The 19,120-nt window shown below is 36.4% G+C and overlaps 2 protein-coding genes across 7 annotated transcripts in view; one reads left to right on the top strand and one right to left on the bottom strand.

Moving 5' to 3' along the window:
- Positions 1 to 492: 492 nt before the first annotated feature.
- LOC124185486 lies at positions 493 to 14,056 on the top strand. 3 transcript variants are annotated; one of them, XM_046576319.1, is made up of 6 exons: positions 493 to 616; positions 928 to 1,027; positions 1,617 to 1,736; positions 1,871 to 2,048; positions 2,704 to 2,844; positions 12,363 to 14,056. In XM_046576319.1, the coding sequence occupies exons 2-6, from the start codon at positions 968 to 970 to the stop codon at positions 13,361 to 13,363; spliced, it is 1,500 nt and encodes a 499-aa protein (XP_046432275.1). In that variant the 5' UTR covers positions 493 to 616; positions 928 to 967; the 3' UTR covers positions 13,364 to 14,056. The 3 variants fall into 3 exon arrangements, with proteins under 3 accessions (XP_046432275.1, XP_046432273.1, XP_046432272.1); XM_046576317.1 differs by having other exon boundaries at positions 509 to 616; positions 968 to 1,027; XM_046576316.1 differs by lacking the exon at positions 493 to 616 and adding an exon at positions 677 to 807.
- A 656-nt stretch (positions 14,057 to 14,712) lies between these two features.
- The window catches only part of LOC124185488 (paired box protein Pax-6-like), a 65,837-nt gene continuing 61,429 nt past the window's right edge, over positions 14,713 to 19,120 (bottom strand). For 3 of the 4 annotated variants that reach the window (XM_046576321.1, XM_046576320.1, XM_046576322.1), the window contains 2 exons: positions 18,299 to 18,600; positions 14,713 to 17,340 (listed from right to left, as the gene is read on the bottom strand). In XM_046576321.1, the coding sequence (XP_046432277.1) occupies positions 17,246 to 17,340; positions 18,299 to 18,600 (397 nt within the window). In that variant the 3' untranslated portion in view covers positions 14,713 to 17,245. Of the gene's footprint in view, positions 17,341 to 18,194; positions 18,601 to 19,120 lie in introns of all 4 variants that reach the window. The other variant, XR_006871406.1, reaches the window with a different exon arrangement.

The raw sequence follows: 19,120 nt of genomic DNA, 5'->3' as shown, positions 1-19,120 counted from the left end.
ATAGAAATTCTGTATGGTATTTTTTTTATATAATATACATGATAACTACCTATACACCATGTTTTATAGGCTGTGAACTATTTATTCTTCTTCTTGTCCATATTGTGATAACTTTTTGTTTGTTTTTCGTAAGCATATCAATTGTGCGAAGATATATGAGCGTTATAACATACTGAATAAAATTGTGAGTAAAATCTGTTGACTGCATTTAAAAAAAAAAATACATTTTCACGTCTCATTGTAGGTGTACAACGAACAATCTCTTTTGCCGGTTCATTACAGTATATCAGGCAATTATTAATGATCGTGCATGTTTAATTAATTGACCAAATCGACAGGAAATATCGGTAATTCAATACCTCACGCATAATTGCTCACGCATTTATGACCATTTTACTTTTACGCTCGTTTCAAAAGTTCCCGCGTCGAAATTCTTTCAGTCTTCCCAACAACGCGGCCTCGGCTTGGCGAAAATTCGCGAACGTCAATTCGGTTCTTCGCCGTCCGAGTTCGTGTATTTTCGTGAACGCAGACGCCAGACGGGTATTCTCAGGCAAAGTGAGAGGGCAGAGAGAAGCAAAAAAAGAAGACATCACCCGACGCATCACGACTGGACGTAAGTAGATAAATATGACATATTCATAATATTGGTAATAAAAAATTGTCCTCAAGCTATCCCCTATCGTTTGCAATGAGTTTTTCGTTCGTTTACCCCACGAAATTCGGTACGAATTTCCAGTATAAATTTGACCGTTCCGAAGCGAAGCACGGGGAGTTGAAAATCACGATCATGTTTAGGACGAAATGGTAACTTTTTCATCACATATATCAATACCAAACGTAACGTTCGGCAGTTCGCAGGATAATACCGGGGTGGAAAGCCACAAAAGTTTCCGCATATTTTATCATTTTTCTTCTCTTTTACAGCAAGGAACACGACCACTCATCTTTTTACCAATTCTTGCAGATGGAGCACAGTCAAAAAAATACCGACTGCTACTTTTTCTACTATTCGACATGTTTAAAGGTAATATTTAATTAATAACGGCAACAATTATTATCTCCTTCATCATTCTACGAGCTATCGTACCCTGACGTTTTTGACACGCGCGATTCCATATTGCGTGAGCCAAACGAATTGTAAGGTTAGGTCGGCCATGTTGTAGCCATGTCGTATGTTTCGCTCTTGATCCCCTTTCACTTGTAACAAGAGAGTAAACGCCGGAATACTTTCGGCGCGTACGAAATATTTGTTGAAATTGGTATTATCTGATGTTGAAATTTTTGCTTTTAAATTCCACCGCCATTTACACTTGTCCTTAATTTTTTCCATCCGGAAATATTATTCTCCTCTATTTTATTAAAGATATTGACGAGATTTTCCCGTTTTGCACTCTTGTTCTGATTTTTATTCAGACACTGAAGCTAAATTTAGATTTTCTTCAATCCAACTCCACTTTGACTGAGCCTCGGTCAGTTCTTTCGCTTTTTACTTCTAGTCACTACCATCAGTTATAATTAATAACTAGTTTACAGCAATCCAAATTATGAAGTCACATACTTGCCAATTTTACATAGATATTTGATCAAAATGGTACCTGTTTCTACTCCCTCAGGGTGACGCTTGTGCATTTAGACATGAGCCCTCTGCCTTGGGTTGTGAGACGATGTGCTCGTACTGGCAATCGGGGAACTGTCTCAACGAGCATTGCAACTTCAGACACATGGAACTTAAGGTATCAATGATCGCACAAATTTTATAATAGGTTTTCAGTATTTTTTCGCCTAATTTCTTGATGCCTTGTAGTATCAAGGACTTTGCACAATTATCAAGCCTGTAAGCTTAATCAAAAGCGAAATTTTGTTCCAGAAAAATCGCAAATCGATTGCATGCTACTGGGAGACGCAACCGGGTGGATGTAGAAAACCTCATTGCTGTTTCATGCACAAGAATGCTCGCGGCCCAGCAACAGCCGAGCCAATTAATCCTGGCAGAAACAATGAGCTGACTGCAAAGCCTGTTAATCAAGAATGGTCCAACCGTCAGGGTATACAAATTATCAGCCCAAATCGATTTCCAATTAATTCATCTGAGTAATATACTCACTGTGTCCAGTCATAATGGAAATTCTCGAATTCTCGAATTATTATGGAGATTCCTCAAAAATAAATAAAAATACCTGGCAATATCAGGAAATTTGATTCCCGTGTCTCAGTTTTATTGTAACGTGAGCCTCAATTTATATGTCCATCATAGAATTTGAAAAAGTTACCTTCAACTTTGTGATAAATAAACTTTAACTTATGCATCCGACCGTATAGTGCATTTTTTTTCTTGTGCTGTTGAACATGATCTAAAGAAGTAGTTTGTTATTTTTACCTGTCAATCTGAAATTTCTGTGTAACTGTCGTGGAATTATTAGTCTCGATCCAACTGGACACTGTGAGGCTGTCATAAACATGTTAACAGTTCGTTCACAACTAATTGGTAATCTGAATGTGCGTGAGGTGTGACATTAAACAACACTCTATTGATGCAAATCAGAATTTGCAGCTTTGTGAAATGTAATAGTATTATTTTTATTAAAAATGAAGTGGGTATTTGTAACAGCTACAACAGGTCAAAACTTAAGTAGTTGGTAAAAGAAATGTGTACACAAAACTCATTTTTCCACTGTTATTAATACTTTCTGTATCCAACAGATGATGGCAAGTACGATTCGGATCCACGCACTACGCTCGATGGAAGCAGCACTGAATCTGATCAAGGCCGCGGAGGCAGCGAAGCTGGAAGCTTCATTGGCAGTCCGGCTGTCGACCCTCTTGTCGTCAACTTCGAGGAAGGTATGCGGCTTTACTAGCCCCCCCGCCCATCTTTCGACGTACACTACCTCGCGCCACGCGCCCTCTCCCTACCGCATAATCTACAAGCTAATATAAATCTGTCAAATCTGTCAACCCTGTCGAATTTACCAACTCTACCAAGCCTTTCAAACTCCCTTGGGATCCCTGGGATCCCAGGACTACCCGCCAATGTGCTGAATATTCAAAACAGCTCGACCAACGTTGGGGGAAATTTTAACATCCCGCGAGGTTCTGCCGCTCAGGCACAGGGAGGATGTCCTCCTCGTGTTTTGTCTTTTGCTCGTCGCTCAAATCTGCGTTCGTATAATCAAGGACAGTCATTTGCATCCTTGCAAAACGCCACCACGTCGTCGCTACTCCAGCGGCCTCCGTATACTTCGTCTCTTCGCCTGCAACAGTCGCAGCAGCATCAGACGCAAGCACCAACGCAAATTCAAACACCAACACAGACACAAACACAAACGCAAACACCAAGGTTTCCGTTTCCCTTCCTAGGCTTTGCGTCATATGGAAGGTTTTAAATGTTACTATATAATTCACGAGCTGAGCGGTGGGAAATTATTCACATTGAACTGCAAATATCATATTGTCTTTTGAGGGCGGAGTTTGAGGTAATGGTTACTCGTTAAAAACGATGTTACTGGTACTTGGTTGCGCAGATAAAACAGCGGTAGATATCTATGAGAGCACCGTTGCACTAAATTTACTTATTTTTTTTCAATTTTGTCTTTCCACCTCTGCAGGCAAATACTCTTTTTAGAGTTGAGACAGCGTTCCTAATTGTTATCCTTATTTGTTGGAAATGTAACGTGATCTCTAAATGGTAAAAATTATTGAGAAAACAATTACCTGTAGCCTGTAGTTTCCTGTTTCTACTTTCAGAAGAATATGATTTGAATATCAATTTAAATAACAACCAAGTCGAAAGTAAGGGGCGAAATGTTCGTATCTTTTTAATTCGTTGATTACTTGATGAAAAGATGCTGATAGCATAAAGTAATAGGAAGAAAAATGGCGTTGGATGTTGTATTAGTGGAGTGGACATAGTGGTAAATTTTAAGAATTCTATAGATACGAATCAATTTTTTCTTTTCCTTTTTTAGTGTCCTGCGTTTCAATTGTTTTAAACCGTACGTTCAGTTTCATTATTAAGAAGATGTATATAACGTTAATTATTATTATTATTAATATTATTATTCATATTCACATTCATATTACTGGCAACTAATAACCAAACATTGCAGAACTAGAATGCGCATTAAAATATTATGGTACATAATTATTCAATCGTATCAACTGTCACATGCAGCTTTTCGCAGCTAAATCGGTTTTATTAGCTTTACGAGTAATAACTGAAAGTATTCACGTAGAAAGTCTGTGGTCAGAGCAATGTGTACCATGCATGACACAGATGTTACATAGGGTGAAGATAGAAATTTATTAAAGAATGAAGATGAATGATTTGGCAAAAGCAAAATAAGAGAAAAAGAACAATCATTAAAATTGTTACACACATGCGGTGGTAACTAATTATTATATGCACGTCGGTTCGAGTCTGTGTTGTCAGGAAGAATAATTGAGCTCTGAAATCGTGTAGCATTTTTTGGAGAGCCATTATATGTAAAATTTACTCGATGTCCGGTACTTGGACGTGTAAATTTGGCTTATACGTTTAATACGAAAAACGTTCGATACATATTTTTTTTTCTCCTAAAATCCGTAAATCGAGAGTTTTTTTATCTTCTATTTTCCATGGCTCCGTCTATTGGCAATATTTATACATTTTTTTTTTTTTGTGTTTTTTTTCATATCTCGTTTCTTCCATTTTCATATTTTATAAGATCTGTTGGAAATAGTTCCGTTCTTGATAACCAACTTGATCTTGAGTTCGAAATTTTTTTTTTCTCCATTTTATTGTATTCGTTCTGTGTTTCAAACATTATGAAGAAACCTACGAAATATTCGGTAGCTGATTTTCTTTGAATTATGTTATATTAGTTCGATTGTTTTTAGAACTTTATTCTGTTATTACGATAAGTTTAATTAATTGTAAAAGGAAAATAAGGGGTCAAAGAGAGACACTCTTTAACTTGCAACTTCGTCTAGATCCTTCATTTCACAGCTAAAATTGTGAAGCTGCATGCTCTTTTGGAATTTTTTCATCATCTTTGCTTAAGGCGAAACTTTGTCCTGTATTGTTTCCGAACTACCTAAATGTTGGAATTTGACGGTCAAAACTTGTCGTACCCTCTTCTTGCATGCGTCTATATCGAAGTTAAAGCAGTACTCTCGTTCAGTGGTTGATAACCACCAAGGGCAAACTAAATTAGGTCTTTATCAATTAAAGTAGATTATCAAGCTTACTGTTCATTCTTCGTATTTGCAAGATCGATGGGATAGATTAATTAAACGTCACGCGCAAATATTGCGGCTGCATTATCATAGCAACATGGTACGTGGGATAAAATATCGAAAATCATTCTTCCCAGTTAGTCAGATTTTTGTTTCTACCAAAGCAATGCAAAAATCATTTCATATTCAGGGGGTAGAGAACGGATGAAAACAAAAACTAGATGTTCTATGGACAAGTATAGATATAATATAGACCGCTTGATGTGTAGCCGACAACCGTTGTCGTCATAGTTTAAGTAATGCACTAAAGGAAAGAAGAAGAAGGCATTAAACAAACGTTTATTTAAATTTTTTAGAATGCTTGAGACTCGATCGATTTCTAATCGCTCACCGTCTTTGCTACAAAGCATAATAAAACTGGTCATTTTTAATTAATTCTTCGTTAAAAAAAAATATCTATTCAAGAACCATTCTGGTTTTGTCACTCTGATTGGTCGAGTTTCAAGCCTGCACATGCGTGCGATCAGAACATCACACCTGTCAATATCACTCTAATTATTTAGGTCGCAATGTCGTTTCTTCTAAGCATGTTGAACAACGGCGAACTGTCCAACCATGTTTCAAGTTGTTTGAGAACAAATATTTACTAGACCCCAGCCTCTTTCATATATGTATATATATATACACATATACATATCTCTATGCGTCGATATATGTGTGTCTTTATATGCACAGTATCATATGTATACGCATCCACATATATAGCTGCGTATACGCGCTTGTGTGTGTATATTTATATACAAATAAATGCCTTCATATGTTTTGGCTTTTGACAAATTCTATACTCCGGCTTGGGATCGATACGAGCTAAATTTTTGTGTGCGGCATTGCGAAAGTTTTTCTCTATGTATTCGTAGATATATCGTATATCTCCCGTATATGATGATATAAAATGATGGAAAAAAAATAACAAAAAAAAAAAAAAAACGAAAAAAAAAACAAAACAAGTGAACAAAAACCAAATTGTAATTATAGAATTGTAATTGAAAAAGGTACGAGCATAAACGATTCTATAAATGTGTAGTCGTTAAAACTCGGTGAGAAGTAGAATTTACAACGTTTTTAGGCTTTAGTAGATAATAAATGAATGATAAACAAAAAAAAAAGAAAAGAAAGCAAGAATGAAAAGAAAATAGTCAACTATAAATATTAATTTGAAATTATTGAACTTTTAATATGAAATTTCTGATGCAATACGTTTTGCGAGTTTGACAGGCAGGTAGATACCGGAAAAAGGCATGCGGCATCGCGATATATATATATATATATATATCTATATACATATATATATATGCATACAGACATGTGTTAGTGGAAAATTGGAAATAGTCGAGATAGGTAATTATATAAGAATCTGTAAATTCGAACGCCGATTTATGTTTATATTTATTTGAATATTTCTGTTATATATTATTATTATTAATAATATTATGGACATTATTATTATTATTATTATTATTATTATTATTGTTCACAGTATATATTTGGAAAATTTTATTTACGCTGTAAGCAATTGAAGATCAGAAATGTTTTAGGCTATGCAACAATCAATAATCAGGTTTTGGGCGTGAATCGCGTTAAGCATTTTCATTTTTTATAAAATTGCGTTTAATTGCATTTCATTTAGTTGGTTAAAAGAAAGAAAAAAAACGATCTTTGCCCATTTCAATTAACTTTTTCCTCATTGCTTTCTGTTGCGTAAATGAGAAATAAATATTGATTATATTCAGTAGTTGCGGAATGAAGTATAGATTATAGCGAAGAAAATTAACAAAAAAGAAAAGTTTTTCTTTTCTCTTACGATACAAAAATAGCGTTCTGCGGTATACTGGTAAATTAATACCAGAGTTGTTGATTCTTGAGCTTTGTATTCATCATCGTTATACAATAACATTAGTATTGTTATGCCTCCAATGAGAGTATAACGCTTGTAACGTTACATAGTAAACAAGCTCAGGTGAATATGAATTCGAAATTTTTAATTCGGAGTCAGCACCTCAGGTCAGAACACCTATAATACGAAATAAGTAATGAAAAGAAAATTTGAAAGAAAAGGAAAACTAACAGAAAAAACGGAAAAAAACCATAAGTATATAAAAAAACAAAAAAAAAAAAAAAAAAGTAATGACAGAACTAGATTAGCCTGAAAGGAAATGGCCAACTACTATGTATATGTATATACATACATTATGTGTTTATATGCATGTACAGATAGCGTACACACTCAAACACATGTATGCACACGCATAGAATTTAAGAAAACCATACGCAACGGAGATACATTCATACAAAGACATTTTCGCAGACACAATCTTACAACACCACATAGGTAAAGTAATCATCTTAAATGCGAGGCGTATTAAGCATAACGAAATATTATATTTAATTATTAATAATATTTATATAACAAAGAAGAAACAAAATACGAATAAATCAATATTGATTATTACTAAAGCGATGCAACCAGGATAATCACTGAGAAACATTAACAACACATTTATTATTATCCATAGTCTCTTATCATAATTATTCAATCTTTAAACTTTAACATTTCATTTTCGTAACGTGATTACGCGTTGTGTTGTTGTGAAAAACGCATTGTGAATATCCTGGAATGAATCTGAGAAAAATTCAGACAGTAGATAGAGTCGCATCGAATCGAATTGAATCAAATAATATCGAGCCACCTGCAGTTAAATGACCAGATTTGATTGAAGAAATTGAACTTATTCGTTATATTCGAATCGTGCGATTCTATCTTTTGAAATATTTCATATTGGAAATGAAAAAGTTGGTAGTAGGTAGTGAAGCGAATCGTGTGATGATGCAGGTGTTGTATTTAATAATGCCCTATCAGCATAACTGTAGAATACATACCTATGCATACGTACGTAGTTATCATAAGTATGTGTGTATGTACGATACATAATGATTTATTAATACGCCCGTGTCTGTCATTTGCGTGGTTCAGATAAATCTACGTACGTAAACAGAAGCTTGTATTATACATATTATTGAATATAATAACGAGTAACCATAATAGGTATTTAAAACATTAACCAATCGAAGAGAAGTGATGGAGATGATATAAAAAAAAAAAAGGAATCATAGTTGGTCGAATTTCTGTACATAAATATAACATATATTGTATAACTATACGATTATCGAAGCATTTTGCGGCTTATCAGATTGCTTGGTTGGTTCATTGCGAGGCACGCAGGGATGATTACGTGTTGAAAGGTTATAGCGTATTTTTCTTTTTTTTTTTCTTCTCTTTTTCTTTGGAAGCGCCAAACATATTCGAAGAATTTACAAGTTGTAACTTACTGTCATATTTTCAATGACTCGATGCTATTCGACGATCTCTTGAAACATTTGTATGAATTGAAGTTTTTTCATTTTGTAATTTTTCTATTATTTTTGTCAGCAAACGTTTTGGTAAACGTCGTGACGATCTGGACTTGTTAAAAAACAAAAACAACAAACAATTTATCTTCCACATTATTTGATTTCACTCAGCTGAGAGTGTAAATACTCCGATAAAGAATAATTAGACATGCTTTATAATCTGCTAGAATTTTAACACGTAACATCCCAGGGAGCTCGCAAAATGCAATACGTAGTTTGCAAACTGTAGTTAGTAATCTTATCGTATTGCAAAAAGATCTTGTATATTTCAAACGCAATTTATCGCATATAAAAATAGAGAGAAAAAAAAAAGATTCAAAAAGAAACAAGAGAGATAAAAATATGGCTGCCAGTAGCATTAACCCGATTCTATGTCTAGGCAATGTCAATCCAATAGTTTGATTTCAGTTAACGATGACTTGAAAAACAAAAATTTAGAGTATGTAAATTCAGCTATCAATTTGTTTCTTTTTTTTTTGTTTTTCTTTTTTCGTTTTTTGTTCTGCCTTTTGATGACTGCGACGAACGAAAGGGTTATTAATGCTACCATGACAAATCTAGGCCTGTAGTTAGATAATATAAAGACTTTTTTTGTTCCAGTTTATTTTCTGCTTTCAAAATCGTTGGCATTTGTTGTTATTGTTTGTACTATTTGTATCTATTCCATATTACTTGTCATTATTTATTTTTTTTTTCTTCTTTCGATTCTCTAAATACGTGTAGCGTCATTCTCTTTTGTTTTTCCCTAAAAATTTTTATTTTCTTGCTCATTCTACAGTGTCGTCATTTTGGGTTCGACGACACGTTGTAATGATTTTCTTCCTGATATAATGGTTTTCGATATTTCTTTCTTCCCATTTAATTTTATTTATTTAATTTTTTGTTTCATTCTATATGATCTAGTGTTGGTTTATAAATTTTTTAATTCACTATCTATGTGACTGTTAGCGATGTTATACAAGTGTACATCAAAAGCATTGTACAACTCTGGTATTATCAATTGTATTTGCTTTTTACCCGGTGAGAAAGCTATCATTTTCTATATAATTAGCGTTTTTGTGTTTTTGGTAATAATTGATTGATTAATTGATTAATATCAACAATGACAGTTACACCTATGTAAAAGAACAAGAAGAGAGACAAAGAACCGATAGCAAGATAGCAAGAGAGTCAGAGAGAGAGAGAGTGAGAGAGAGAGAGAAAGAGAGAGAAAAAGAGAGAGAAAGAGAGAGAGAGAGAGAGAGAGAGAGAGAGAGAGAGAGAGAGAGAGAGAGAGAGAGAGAGAGAGAGAGAGAGAGAGAGAGAGAGAGAGAGAGAGAGAGAGAGAGAGAGAGAGAGAGAGAGAGAGAGAGAGGAGAGAGAGAGAGAGAGAGAGAGAGAGAGAGAGAGAGACCGACAGAGAGGGAGGAAGGGGAGGGGGAGAGCGGGAGAGAAAACGAAGAATGACCGCGAGCATGAGAGAAGAAACAGAGTTGGAAAAGTAGCTTCGGAAAGTTAGAAGCAACTGATAAAACAAAAAAAAAGATACGTTTACAGAAATCGAGGCGAGTCAGTAATTAAGAATACATCATTGAATTAAAAGAAAAAAAAAAAACACAACACGGAGAAAAAAATTAATTGATTAATTAATAATAATGAATATAAACTATAAGTGAGAAACGATCATAAATATTGTAATATTGGCGAATGCAGTTGCTATTAGATCGATTTCAACTTACTACTTCTGCTAAGAGATAATAAAGTAACACGAAACATTATTATTATATAATATATGATTGATGTAAGCAATGAAATTGATACTTTTAATTGAAAAACTATATTTGGATTTCAATAAAACTTGATACCTCGGAGAATATTAATATTTGTTTATGTTTTTTTTTTTCTTTCTACTTAGTAATCGTTTATTTATTTCATTATTTTTTTATTTTTTTTTTTATTTTATCGTTTACTCATATATTCTCATCATATTATTACTATTATACTTGTGTATCACATTTATACGACATGCCGCAAGTGTATTCAGTTTCTTTCACGTACATATATATGCGTCTCACAGTATAAGATATACTTCATACGCATATAATTGCGTGCGTACGTAATTATAATTATTATATACTATACGCATATATATCTTAAATACAGATATAGATGTATTATGTATATTATAAATATCATACAAGTAACGAGTTGTGTTTCAGATCAGGGTTTAACAACCCTGATTATCTAGTCAACGTTCATGCATCTATGGGAGTCGCACATTCTTTGGATACACGCAATGAAAGCAAGAACCAAAAAATAAAAAATTGAAAAGAAAAGTAAAACAATTTGGAATTCAAGGTAAATGCAATGCCTATTAAAAAAAAAAAAAAAACAACAAAAAAAAAACCGCATCGCTTTTCTCACAGCTATCAGCCAGAAACTCTTAACAACTTCTCGATATCTCCGAAAGACATTTTACGTTGCCCACGAAAGAAAATTCACGCTCTGCCGGAAGAAAGGATGGTGCCCAAGAAGACCTTGGGACCTTCTCTTGTCGTGGTTCATCGCTTTTTCTTCGTGGTCAGTGGTTAGTGGTCAGTGGTTTAGTGATTGGTGAACGATTATCAGTGATCAATGGATAAAATAAGTACAAGTATCGATAATGCACCTCGGTTATTTGTGAAGTGTTGGATTATTACTGTTTCATTCTTTCTATCTTCCCTTTTTTTTCCAAACTTTTTATTTTTTGCGTTCTCCGAAACATCGTTTCAAGTTGATTTCATCTTTGAACGAATAATGTTTGTTGGAACGTGTGATGTTATTGAAGAAAATTTGAATTTACCATATATCTTGTACTGTGGAGATTTCCGGGATGGAAAGAGACGGTGAAACGAATAGAGGAGCCATGAAAGAAAGCCAGAGAGAAAGAGAGCGAGCGAGTGAGAGTGAGAGCCAGAGAGCGAGAGAGCGAGAGAGAGAGCGAGAGAAAGAGAGGAAGAGAGAGAAAGAGAGATAGAGAGCGAGGAGAAAGAAAAGGGGAATAGAAAGAAGGAAGTGAAAAGGATATAAGAATAAAACGAGTCATTTGCCAAGAAACTGCAAGAATGCACAAAAGAAAATAATAGCTGTTCCTACCGGGTATGACACAGATATATGTATATATGACAGAGAAACGCTATAAAACCGTACTAAATCAGATCATCCAAACAGTTGATCAATTGTAAAAACATTTATATACATCGGATATATAAAGTATATTCATTGTACAAGCATGAGGCAACGGAGAATACATTGACGAAGTAATATGAAATGGAATTCTGGAATACGCAATTTGCCTGTCTCTCGGCTTTTCTATAATACAATTTAAATTCAATGCCAGATCCATTTCGATAAGAATTTTCAATTCTTATCGTTAAATCGATCGCATCTAATCGATCGGCATTCGAGTACAATGTGAATAGAAAATACTTCAAACGCGTACAAAACGGGACGGAAAAGCAAGAGAGAAAATAAAAAATGTAACAAACAGTCGCCGGGTCTCCTTGTGGTGTTATAATCGAAAGACAAATTTGTATGTATATACATATTTTTTTTTAAAGACGATGATGTATATATATAAAAAAAAAAAAAAAAAAAATAACAATCATCAGCACGACGCATAATAATTCAGCTCCCGTTTTCTTGGTGTGTTCTTGCAGAGTCAGACAATGAAAGCGTACCGTCGCCAACAAAGCCGCAATTGCGAATGCTACACGTTAAGACCCTCGAAGAGATCAAACTTGAAAGAATCCAGGCGGAGAGTGCGGCTTACTACAATTACACAACCGAAGAAACCGCCGGTGATTGCAACGTTCCGATGGTCGAGATCGGGGCCGGAGGCGGAGGCGGAGGAGTCGGCTCGTCAACCCTCGAACGGAACCTTCGCAACAGGTTGGCTAACCGGCTGACCGCCAGATCTTCGAGCCTCAAGACGAACTTGGACTTCCAGGTCCTGTCTCTCGACGAGATACGGAAACGGAGGCGGAGGATGGCGCCCTCGTCGCCGGCGGATATCCCGTCGGGAACGAAGGTTCCTCGCCTCGCGGACGACGCCTCGTCCTCCGCCGAGTCTCGAACAGCGGGGAAAACGAACGATCGTAACTGCTGCAGCGATTCGGAGACTGAGAAATCCGACCCTGCAAACCGGTGGCCGAGGACAGCCGTGACGGCGACGGCGCCGCCGGTCAGACTTCGTCGGGCGAACCGGACGACGCCGATGGAAACGTCGTCGTCTAGGAGAAAAGTAACCCGATATAACTCCGGTGAAATTATCCAGGAGCAACCGGAAATGACGAGCAGCGACAGCAGCCAGGATGCTGCCGTCGTTCCTGACCGACTTACCCTCGTCGCTTCCAGGCCTTCCCTTTCGGCGAGAAACGAAAGGAATCAGATCAAGATGGACGAGGAGGAGGATGAGGAGGAGGAGGAAGAGGAGGTGGAAGATCACGCCGCCGCGACCCGGCTGGGGGACCAAAATGGCATTTCTGTCCCGGAGGAGGGACTTTTTAACGGAAATTCGGCACCGAGGAATTCGGTTTTACGCAGTATTTCGGAGGACGATTATTTGATGATGGACGTTAACTCCGCCGTCGATCAATCCGTATCAGCTGCCGGGGCTGAGGATATTTTACAAGACATAGACGAGCTGCTCAACGATTGACTTCCCATCGTTTAGAAAATGTTGGACGAGAGTAATCTGTGTCCCTGCCTAGGTACCGGTGTATTGTACAAATATCCCTCTTGACTTACACAAATCGGAAATCTGATAAGGTCATGAGAAACTGAGAGAGAAGAAAGAAGAGAGATTGGGGAAAATTTCGTCTCTCAAGTCCGTTGTCGAAACCAATACGTTGGTTGTTTGTTTGTTTTTTTTTTCTTTTTGTTTGTTGTTTTCCCTTTTTTTTTTTTTCATCGTTGAAGAATAATGGTGTAATCATATTCGTCTATTTTTGTATTATTTTTTTTTCTCTTATTGCTGCCTTTTGTTCTTTACTTGTCGTTCAAACTCACATGTGCGTCGAGACTTTGTGTTGTTTCATTTGACTCATTTGTCCGTGTAATATTAAACCTGTAAGTTTTGTTATTATATTATACGTTTGTAAATGTAGTGTACGGCTCACTCACCAATTTACCCAATGCAAAGAGAAAGAAAAAGTAAGACTCGACAATCTGTTGGAAACGTTGTTATATTCGGAGCCATCGCGCTGTTGTTTCAATGATTATTTCTTCTTTTTTCTTCTTCTCTATTTGCTAATAATATACGTATACCATACCTATATTTATCGGATAGTTCGGAAATTAGGCAAAAAAAGAAGAGTAAAGTATAAGTTGACAATTCAATTAAATTGAATCGTTCGATATTATTCATCAAGTACACGTACGTATAAATGCATGATATTTAAAAACGCGAAACTTTGATAGAATTTACAAACTCTCACGCGATTTATCTAACACTCTCACACACACGCAAAATTCATTAAATTCATAACGTTTTATTAAAAATCATAAGATAAAAAATGAGTCCTTTACGTTGCTTGGATATAGTAACGTATTGCCATACATATATATACTGTATTTAGTACGTACGTATATATATATATATATATATATACATCGCATATATTATACGAAAAAATATAAGATTATTATATTTACTAAAAACTATATCAATTGTCACGTTTCTTGAATTTCCAAATTTTTTCATTTTACTCAATTGTTTATACCGTTAACTAGGAGTGTACGATTGAAATTTATCACAGGTAAGTAAGTTTTGTTTTCGTTTTAACAAACATTAACGCTTATTACAAAATCTTGTTTTCAGCAGGAAAGATGTTCAATTTTCACTGCAAGGAATAAAAGAAATTTGAAGAAATGTGATATAAAAATAGATAGGGTTAAGGAATTAATAGAATGCAAAGACGACAGATTTATATAATGTTAATTAAATGCACACACTATTTTATTTTAATATACTATTTTGTTTTTAAATACTTTTTTTTTTTTTTTTGCTTGCTTTTTAATTCATACGTTTGACATACTTGGCCTATAAAGAGAAATCACATTCGGGTTTTCTTGCATCGAATATAAATTACCGGTTACTTGGTAAGTACACTTAATAATCGTAATAATAACCATAATAATAATAATAATAATAATATATATATAACCATAATAATAGCAATAATAAGAATCATAATCATAGTAATTAATCATTTCACTTATGTATATAATATTTGTTGTGTAACTTGATACTGCACTGCCCGCAAGAAACTCCCGCAGCTGCAGTTATAGCTGTATAGCCCGACTTTTATTTAGGTAAGTTTATAAACAATAATAATAATAATAATAATAATATCTTCCTTATCAATAATATATATTTATATATGTATACGCGGCTAGGTATTTTGATACCGATAACTTACGGATTGAAAATTCCCAATTTCTCCCCTACTTCTTTCCCTCCTTCCCAATAATTGCGCCGATGTTAAAAAAAATTTTTTTTTTTTTTTTAAATTCCACATTTGATTAGTTTCTTTCCGCTTATTTTTTTCTTTTCTCTATATAAATATGATACAAAGATGTCGCTAATCGGAATGCTGACTGCGATGCGCACTTATGTATATTTGTATGCGTAGTTGCTTTGCACGCAACGCGTGAATATCCTTTTCAGGGACTCCCGTATTTCGTATTGGCTGTATAAATAACTTTATGAAATAATAATTATCTATTTATGTGGGGGAGAAGACGAATGCCATTGTACATGTTCAACGGTATATGTTTTTTTTTTTTTGGCAATTATTACATGTGCGGATGTTAAAATGTACGACGTAATTAATCAGGCGAATGGCATACGAACAGCGCGATGCTAACAATTTATTGCAAGCTCTGTATTATGTTTACCGATCAAGCTGTAAATCACCGGTATAACCGGTCGTCGGTCGTAGAATATTATTAATATAATAATAATAATGTTTAGTTGTGTTAAATTTCACACTTTACCGATTATTTTGTGTACTCAGCTGAATGATTTTTTTTTCTCTTTAAATTTGTTCGCCTTCTTTCATGACTAAATATAGAATTAACGGATCGTGTATTAATCGGTAAAGTTTAAAATTCAATGTTAAAATCAATTTCGGTTTCGGTATTGATGAAAGAAGACAGGTTTTTCACGTATATAGTCAATATATATATATATCATGGCAATTTAACGATCGTGCGTCGGCACGTCATCGTGCAATGACAGTAAAAATATAATAACGGGAGTGCTCGCTACAATAATAAACCGATTATTACGCTAATAAACGTATAGTTGAGATTTGCGGTAATAATGCGTGGCGATACAGAGTATAATTATAATAGTCGTATAATAATGTTAATAATGAAAATAATAATAACATCAGGATTTGTACCAACGTGTGCCGCTGGGGCCAAAAATACCATTCTATCTACTTAAGTACTGTGCTATACGTACAAGCAGGGCTTTTCGACCGAGTGGCTTTCGAATCCGTGTAAACTTCCCATACCATTTTCTGTGAAATTCGATAATTTCGTCCCCCGTTCGATATTGTCAAAGTAATCATGATACAAACAACTCGAGTTTCGATAAAAATTTTAACGATTATCGTGCGTAGTCCTCTTCCTTTTCTCCATTTTCCCCATGGATTAAAATTAAAATTTTTTTCCAGGAAAATAAGTTATGCGGTTGATAGTGAGAATGGTGTTCAAAAATTTATAAATCCTTGCGCAGAGTATTTCACAATTTTCTTCAATAATTAAGTCGTCCATATCACTGCGTATCATTAAACTGAAGCTAAAGTTACGTCGAAATACGCCTCCGTACTTAGCGGACCACAAAAAACATGTATGAAAAGTTGAGAGGAAATCACAAAAGCTTGACGTTGAACAATGTCAGCCACTTGGCATGAAAATGTTCGTAAATGTATGTATACTTTCTGGGTATTGTGTCCGAGTAATAATAATGATAATAATAATAATAATAATGACGATGATGATAATAATAATAATAATAATAATAATTAGACATACCGAGAAGTTTGAGCTCTGTCTTACAGAGGTATGTGTTTAATTATAATATAACTATGGTGTAATGTATATATATACATATTTCATATATCCCTAAGCGGAGAGTGAAAGTGAAAGTGACGGGAGTTACAGAGTGAGATAAGAGAAAAATAGACATGAAAATAGAGAGAAATAGAGAGAGAGAGAGAGAGAGAGAGGGAGGGAGGAGAGAGCATGGAGGAGTAGAATTTGAGCGAGTCGAGCGTGACTGGAGAGTTGAGCGTGGTGATATTATGATTGCATCTTCTAGTTCCCGATTTTCCCCGATCTTCTCTTCTTCTTTCCGAAGGTGTCGGAACTCGAGATCACCGCGAGATTACTTCAGCAGAGCTTCTTCTCGTCCCTCGACGATCTGATCCGTAGGTGGGATGGGGCTGTGGAGGTAGGAATGGCAGCGTGGCATTGGGGCGGGGCCTCGTCTCGCCTAAGGGCCGGAAGTCGACGTCGAAGCCCACCACGGTCACTGAAGTCTCGGAGACCAGTACTGGGCGGTCATATCCGGTGCCGGCTGACCCGGTACCGCGATCGGCACGCTAACTCCAGGCGAGATCAGACCTGGAAGGTGAGAATACGCCAAGATCGTTAGACGACCGATTGTCGCGTCGGGTTGTTGTAATATAAGATTTTCTTGTTGCAGCCGGTGCATCGGTGGTGTGATATTCAAAGAGTGGACGTTTCTTGTTGATGCGTAATCTGATACTGCAGTGTAGGTGAGAGTTTGACGATCTTTGGAGGTACGATTAATTATGGAATTTCCGTGAGTTTGATGCTTATTGTTTGTATTACTTATTTGGTGCAATTTATCGTGCTGATATAATGCAATCTTACACAAATCGTCTCGTGGTATAAGAAAAATTCGTTAATAACAATATGTATACTTGTGTATGAGTATGTAGAAATGAGTATGATACACCGTGGATTTGGAAGTTGATCTTATATAGTTGGAAGAGTTTCTTTGTATCAGGGTATCTTGAATCGGTATGATTATTACGGACTCGCTCGGCTGTGCTGAAAGTAAGACTAAGCGAGTCTAGAGATGGTATCACGGTGTAGCTATACCTACGCGCTGAGTCGAAGACTTTGCAAAGATCATGGAAATTCAGAAATTGCCTCATAACAGGCCTGACTGGCCGAGCCTGAGGGTAACGTTTGTTACCGGACAATTGAAACTCGTATAACCACTCGATCGGCTCGACTTTAACAATCTAGCAGAATCGTGCTTCACCTGATGTCGTATACCTCAAAGACAGATTACAGGCGAGCGTTACGACATCAGCGCGGTGTTCATATGCTGCTATAGTCGAGCCGCAATGTTTGTGTAGCAAAGTGTGACGTCATAATTATACACATGAAATCCGCTCGCAGGATAAGGGGACCTTAACGAATGAATCAATCAGTCAAATCATTACCGCTCAATAGTACGTTCCGACGGATCCGTGGTAGATCCAGCTCTCCTGTGGCTAGAGAGCGAGCAGCGAATGAAGGGAGTGCAGCGAGTGTGGTAGACACTCACCGGTCGAGCTGGTATTCTGGTTGTACTGATTCAGGCCCGCGGTGTGATAGGGCTGCGTAGGGCTGCAGGTCGGCCTCGCCCCGTAGCCCAGGTGAAGGGGCTCGTAGCTTGGCGGACGTGCAACGCCGCAGGAGTAACCGTTGTCCCGTTGCTGAAGACAGGCCCCGGGACTCGGGCCCACCGTCATCCCGACGCTCATGCCCATCGGGCCCATTCCGCCGCCGCCGGTCATCCCGGGGCCCGTGTGCTGGCTCTGCTGACTCGGCGAGGACATCGCGAAACTCGGCATCGACGTCATGGGGCTGGAAGAGTGAAGGGGGTGGCTCAGAATTTGATCTTTTGAACATCGGCTCGACAAGTTCGACAAACGGCAATATTTTTTTTTATAATAACCGCGAACTTCGACTTTGAGACGCGAAGAACTTATAATTATATGTGTAATATGGAGCAGGGATGGACAGCCTTTAGGTAAGTTTGTTCTTAAAGTACCCTGACAATGAGTAATTACATCAGTACTTAGTACTTATTGCATTGCTCAATACAGAATCCATCTGTACCGGGTAATTGATAATTTGAACCATACTAAGTAATTGTTTACTTATCTGTACTTTCAATTTGAAAAGTGCAAATATGCCCATCCCTGCTGTGGAGGGTAGAGGTAAGAAGGAAAATCTCCGTGCGTAAAAAGTGTTCGTAAATTAGAGGGAAAATCGAGGTGGCGTTGCTGCAGTAAAAGTTTCACAAAGCGTCAATCACGATAAACTCTATTGAACTCTGATTGCTAAGCGCCGATCGGATTGTGATCCTTCTGTTGTTTATGAG

Source organism: Neodiprion fabricii, chromosome 6 (assembly GCF_021155785.1).
Source record: "Neodiprion fabricii isolate iyNeoFabr1 chromosome 6, iyNeoFabr1.1, whole genome shotgun sequence".
Lineage (NCBI taxonomy): Eukaryota > Metazoa > Arthropoda > Insecta > Hymenoptera > Diprionidae > Neodiprion > Neodiprion fabricii.
The sequence above is the reverse complement of the archived record's forward strand: the minus strand, read 5'-3'. Positions and strand labels throughout refer to the sequence as shown.

Bases quoted from the DNA above. Each gene is read 5' to 3' on its own strand.
- LOC124185486 (XM_046576316.1), top strand. From the start codon at position 692: ATGAGTTTTTCGTTCGTTTACCCCACGAAATTCGGTACGAATTTCCAG. The intron at 1,737-1,870 runs GTATCAATGATC...ATTTTGTTCCAG, and splicing joins TCAGACACATGGAACTTAAG to AAAAATCGCAAATCGATTGC. The intron at 2,845-12,362 runs GTATGCGGCTTT...GTGTTCTTGCAG, and splicing joins TGTCGTCAACTTCGAGGAAG to AGTCAGACAATGAAAGCGTA.